Source organism: Scatophagus argus, chromosome 8 (genome assembly GCF_020382885.2).
Source record: "Scatophagus argus isolate fScaArg1 chromosome 8, fScaArg1.pri, whole genome shotgun sequence".
Taxonomy (NCBI): Eukaryota; Metazoa; Chordata; class Actinopteri; family Scatophagidae; genus Scatophagus; species Scatophagus argus.
Window position 1 is genome coordinate 3,723,012 of NC_058500.1, and position 5,589 is coordinate 3,728,600.

Below are 5,589 nucleotides of genomic sequence, written 5' to 3' on the forward strand. Positions count from 1 at the left end.
CAGCTGCACACTGCATCAGCAGCACGCGGCGCATTAAGGCAGACAGTAACTCTGCTGTGGACATGAAGGGGAGAGCCGTCACACACTGTAAGAGCACACTGAGCTCAAGAGCAACAATTAGGGAGTTTATTAATTCATCAGTTATCCCAGGCTGCCCAGCAGAAGCTGTTTACGCTCACCAACTGTGACAGGAATCTGTCCATTATCAGCATGTTAACCAATTATGGTTCTCAGATGCCCATTAAACTTTATTGAGGACCATAAACCACAAGTTGACTCGTGCAGGTCTATTATAAACACACAGGCAGAAATTACATCTATATACTCCTAATTTTCAACAGCAAGTAGATTTTTGGTGGGAACGTAATGCTGCCTGAAAGGTGCGATTCATCAGCATAATGAGAAAATAGGTTTTTAATGAATGGACTTGACAGGTCACAAAATGTTTGTATTTTAAATGTTTTCCCCAAAGTACCCACATGTCCTGTACCAACAAAAGCTTTATTATTACAGTTTATAGTTATGAATCAATACACACAGTATGTGGTTAAGGTCAAAGAAAGATCGAGGTCTTGGTTAGATATTGAAAAAGACAACATTGACTTGAGGCACAATAAACTTTTTTGAAATGTAACCAAAGCCATAACTTTTCCCCAACCTTAAACCTGCAACAACTGATTTTTTTTGGCCACCTGGGGGGAGCAGAAACTACCTGTAAACACTGACACGTTATCGTGTTTTTAAGTTGACGTAGCGAATTTTGTTCAGTGGACAGAAGCAACTTGGAGTCATGTTTGTGTCCACTGACGAGTTGTTTTCTCAGAGTCTGTTTTTTTAGCTCTGTTTTGGCTTCCTCCACACTGTAGAGCCGAGTGACGATCACCACTACCGTTCATGTACAAACAGTCATGTGATCAGTACAAAAATATTGATTATAGAATCTTCCACACAGGACGCAGGATGCTAACCCAAGTCTCCAGAGTCACAGTTAAAATAAAAAATGAGTAATTTTACACCAGGCTGCCTACTCAAAATAACATATACCAGGCCAGAATTACATTCCACTTAAAACGCATTTTGGCAAAAGAAATTGCTGGAATATGAATGTAATTTCCAGGAGACAGAGTTGACATTTAACTGACCACCATAATTCATCAAAAGGGAAAATTTCAGTATCAGCAGGGCGGAGCCACTGGACACGTAAGCAACCACCAGATCATTTCTGCATTGTTTTGTAGTGTCTTTGTGGTCATGTTGTTATCTTTGTAATCAGTTTATGTCTCTTTGTGGTCAAATCTTTGTCTCTTTGTGGTCAAATCTTTGTCTCTTTGTGGACGTTTTGCATCTCTTTGCAGTCTTTTGTGTGAGTGTGTTGCTATGCTTTACGGTCATTTTGTGTCTCTTTGTAGTAGTTTTGTGGCAGTTCGGGTCAGTTGGCGCCTTTGAAATTGTTCGCTGTCTCTTTGCGGTTGTTTTGCACTTCTTTCAATGACATTTTGCAGGTTAAGTCAAAGGGCCTAAGTCGGGGGCCCCGTGCTCGGTAGGCCTGTTCAGGTAATCTGATTACCAAACACTCTTTCTAACAAGCATTAACCAACTTCTATATTTGTGGTAATCAGTGACCTGCACCACTTGGCCTGAAACAACTGGCTCAGGAGGAGACACTCCCTGGGACTTTACAATGTGAATAAATTGGTGGTGACAATTCACAAAAGTAAAACAAACATATACAGTTTACACCCAAAAGGCAGACGTACTTGAATGCAACACTTGCCATGAAAAAAAAAAAAAAAATCAGTATGCTAAGAATATTCCAACAAGTCCAGGTTTGAAGAGTACTGCTGGGATGTTTCAGTGTTCCTCTCTGAGGCTGCTTGAGTGACAGGAACATACAGTAGTGATAGGGAACATTTCAAGTCTCTTTCATCTGGACGGGGACTCTGTACTTCCAGAGAATGTGAATGATTTCCACTGTTTTATTTCCTCTCTCTGTTCTGATCCATTTGTTATAACACTTTCCACCATTTGCAGCAATGTTTTGATTATACAGTGACGACACATTATGAAGCAGTCAGTCAGCTTACGATCTTCTTTTTTTTGTTTTTCTTTTCTTTTCTTCTCTTTTTTTTCTTTTTCTTACAGAGGGAACACAAGAAAGCCAGAAAATGTTGAGTATTGCCATCCACCAACGAGGTTTCCCTTCTCCAGCTTCAGGTAGACTTTGTCCTCTTTTTCCAGATACAGCAGAACTCCATTAGTGGCAGCTTCGCGGGTCACATCTTTGTCACCCGCAAAGGCAGAGATTACGGGTTTCCCATTCAACATCAAGTTCACCTGGACGACAGAAATGAGGATTAGTGACGTTTTGGCGCAGTTTGTTTTGTATTTGTAGAGAAGAAAATCCAACAGTCAATGTTTCAATCAAAAGACCAGTAAGTTCACATTAAGGGACCGTATGTTAATTGTTAAAATGGAAGGTTGTGTCTTTTTTCTTTGTGCTGAAGGGAGGCTAGCAGGACTTTTTGGAAGCACAGGGGAGATTTTTCTCATCCTAGATTTCTGCTTCATATCAACAACCAGGACAATAATAAGCTTTTCTTTATACAGCCCATTTCAAAGCAATGTTACAATATGTTTTAATGAACTTAAAATTTAGGCAAGAAGGTTATTAAATGAGTCAAACTACTTAAATTCTCTATGTACACAGAGAGCAGCTGTCTTTTGTAACAGATTTGTACTTTATGTATCGAGGTTAAATGTTACGGTTGAGGTACCGCCTTAAAATCTTGGCCTCTTGTAGTTATTAAAGTCAGTTGAGTTGTGCCAGTGCTGTTGCATTATGTTGAGATACTGAGGGGAAGATTTTTGAGCTTTTTTTTTCTCCAATTAAAATATTAATAACACTGAGGAGGGTTTTCCTTTTTCAAAAACAGCAAATAACCCGCCCATACAGTCCCATCCCAAATGCTAAAACAGGTTTACAACTGAATCAACTGCACAGTCCTGTGGAACAGAGAAAAAGAAAACGATACCTGTATGGTTTGGCTCTGGTACACTTTAATGACATGGAAGTTAAAGCTGTAGATTCCTTTTCTTGGGGACAAAAAAACTGATTCAAATGTGAAGTAGTTTCCTATATTCACAAGAACCTGCGAGAGAGGAAGGAAAGAAAAAAAACCACATTGTGACAAAGGTGTTTATATAGCCAGCATTCAACAAAGGCTTCCATTTCAATGGGGCTTTGGGATTAAATATATAAATATTAAATCAGCAGTGCACACAGGACTCATTGCATTGTCGCTGCCAGGCTCGCTCCTGCGCCGACACAAACTGAGCGCGACACACTTCAAAATATATTTACCCTAATTCATTTCCTCTCAGTGGACCTGAACTCAGCATTTAAATTTCTTTCTCCACATGAAACCAGAATTTAATCTCATCAGCCACTTTTACAGACAAATTCCTCTTTGGGACAAAGACTGGATTTTTCTTCCACACTTTCCACTGATGAGCCAGAAAAAGAATCAAAGGCCTTTTTGCTTCTGATTATTTAAGTGCAGAATAACCCGGTGGATATTGTTGCGTGCTGAGGAATACATTTCTCTTACTTCTGCTTGATAGAAAGGATCCACTCTGAATACGTCAGTCAGCACAGCACTTGAGGCTGTCTCTGAGTGTCACTTGAAGGTACTAAGCACCTGCAGTCACATTAGACGCACAGTATTTACGTTAGCACAGAAAATCAACCTCCCCGGGTCATGACCGAAGCCCCTCTCGGTGCCTGCAGAGTCTCAATCACTTGAATCCCACCTGTTAAAGACATCGCTGCAGCCTCAGCCAGGACCCGTGACAGAGGTGGCTTTCATAGCAACGGCATGCATACGGCCCACAGCAATCATATCAGCTGCAGTGTGTTGTGACAGCAAAAGATCACGTTATGCAATTGAAATGAGAGGGCAGAGGATCAGCTGAGCGGCGCTGCTGTTGCACACACCTCACGCTGCCCACCGCTGTATGACTAATCACATTCCTGTTTGTGTTGGCGCCCGATTTGTTTGGGTGTGCAGCTGTGTGAAGGTGAGGGTGTGCGATTGCGCGTGTGCGACTGCGCGTGCTTGGGGGGTAGCCGGAGGCAAAGTGATGAATGCGCGTGCAGGCTCCGCAGGATGCTCGCCTCTCAAACATAATCCGGTCACTTCCAAACCTGCTCAGAATCCTCATGACCAAACGCAGCAGGCCTCAAACTAAACTCTGGCGCGCAGCCACACTCAACTGACACTTTAATGTTCTGCAGCACAAATAAAAACTGAGCTAAAAAAACTGAAAGTGACCAGAGGACTGTCCGGTTTGACAGACAGGAAATCAGTGACGCAAAGTGCTACTGAAAGCGAACCGAACCACCTTTTTGACACGAGTATAGTTCATAAAAATGGTCTTAACCTGGTCGAAGTATATTATTCTGGTTTTGTTGCTCATCTCCGACGGCTCGTGGTTGTTGCTCCGGACTGCAGAGAAAGCCACCTTGGAGTTGGCGGCGCGCACTGAGATGCCGAGCGGAGAGGACGAAGCCTTCCAGTCCGTGGTCGGGTTAGAGTCGCACACCACGAGGCATTTTCCCTCCAGGACAATAGGCTCCGTGTCATTCTGAGCTCTCGTCACCTCAGAGAACACAGTCCAGCTGAGCATCAGTATGAAGGAGTTCACCATGGCTGTCTCGCACTGTGACAGCTGTGGCAGCGCCGATTCGAAAAGAGAGACCGTCTCCTGCACCACACAAGTTTCCGAGTCCTCCCGCTGGTCCCCCTCGCCGCAGACGCGTCTGACGCTGTGAGATTCTCTTACTGGATCCAGAGATGTGCCATGTCCGAGTGAGACACCAGCAACAAAGAATCCGTGTTAACTCTAAACCGTCTTGTGCAAACAACCGGGAAACGCAGAGATCACCGACTGTTGTCCACGCGTCTCATTTTCAGCTCATTCAAAGCTGGTGGATGAGACAAAAGTAGACCATGTGAACTGTTTCAGAGAAAAGTGGTCCTGTCTGAGAGGCGAATCAGTCGAGAAATCGTCCATAGCCCCCACTCCCACTCCGTGTAACGCGTCTGACAGCAGCTGTTCCCCGCAGTGAAGTGCTGCGTGTGTGCGCGCCCAGCCATCCACTTTACGCACACACACATGTGGTAGAAGTTCATTAACTGGCCCTGCGTAATTTGACAAATATTAGCTTATATTCCTCTAATTCTCTGGAAAATCTCTTGGAACTTAAATACACATTCATTAACTGGCTGTGTTAATGATACAGTGATATACAGTCCTAGCTGTCTTCTTGTTGGATCGAGGAGCAAATACATAAAATAATTATCTCCAAACATATTTCTGGTGACTTTCCAGTTTTTAAGGGCTGTGATGTAGGAGAATAAAACTGAAAATGCCCCCAGAGCACTGTTTTTCTTGTGCTGCGAGAGCTCCCTGTCCACTGTGGCTGGAGGTGTCACAGTAATGCGGTGACTCATCTTAATTTCTTTGCACAGGTGGGCTGAAAGTCTTTCAGGCTTGACTTCCACAGAAGTTAGTGACGGGACCTTTAGT

The 5,589-nt window shown here is 43.4% G+C and overlaps 1 protein-coding gene across 1 annotated transcript; it reads right to left on the reverse strand.

Annotated features, from left to right (window-relative positions):
- Positions 1-1,220: 1,220 nt before the first annotated feature.
- cbln4 (cerebellin 4 precursor) lies at positions 1,221-5,265 on the reverse strand. Its single transcript, XM_046398101.1, has 3 exons — positions 4,441-5,265; positions 3,033-3,149; positions 1,221-2,334 (listed from the first exon to the last, which is right to left on the reverse strand). Exons 1-3 carry the CDS (start codon positions 4,705-4,707, stop codon positions 2,137-2,139), a joined length of 582 nt encoding a protein of 193 aa, XP_046254057.1. The 5' UTR covers positions 4,708-5,265; the 3' UTR covers positions 1,221-2,136.
- Between the last annotated feature and the right edge of the window lie 324 nt (positions 5,266-5,589).

What these genes read in the sequence shown, in the direction of transcription:
- cbln4 (XM_046398101.1), bottom strand. Translation starts at nt 4,707, where the DNA reads ATGGTGAACTCCTTCATACTGATGCTCAGCTGGACTGTGTTCTCTGAG. An exon ending in GAATAATATACTTCGACCAG is followed by an intron (nt 3,150 to 4,440) that starts GTTAAGACCATT and finishes CCTCTCTCGCAG; the next exon opens with GTTCTTGTGAATATAGGAAA. An exon ending in ACCAGAGCCAAACCATACAG is followed by an intron (nt 2,335 to 3,032) that starts GTATCGTTTTCT and finishes TCTGTCGTCCAG; the next exon opens with GTGAACTTGATGTTGAATGG.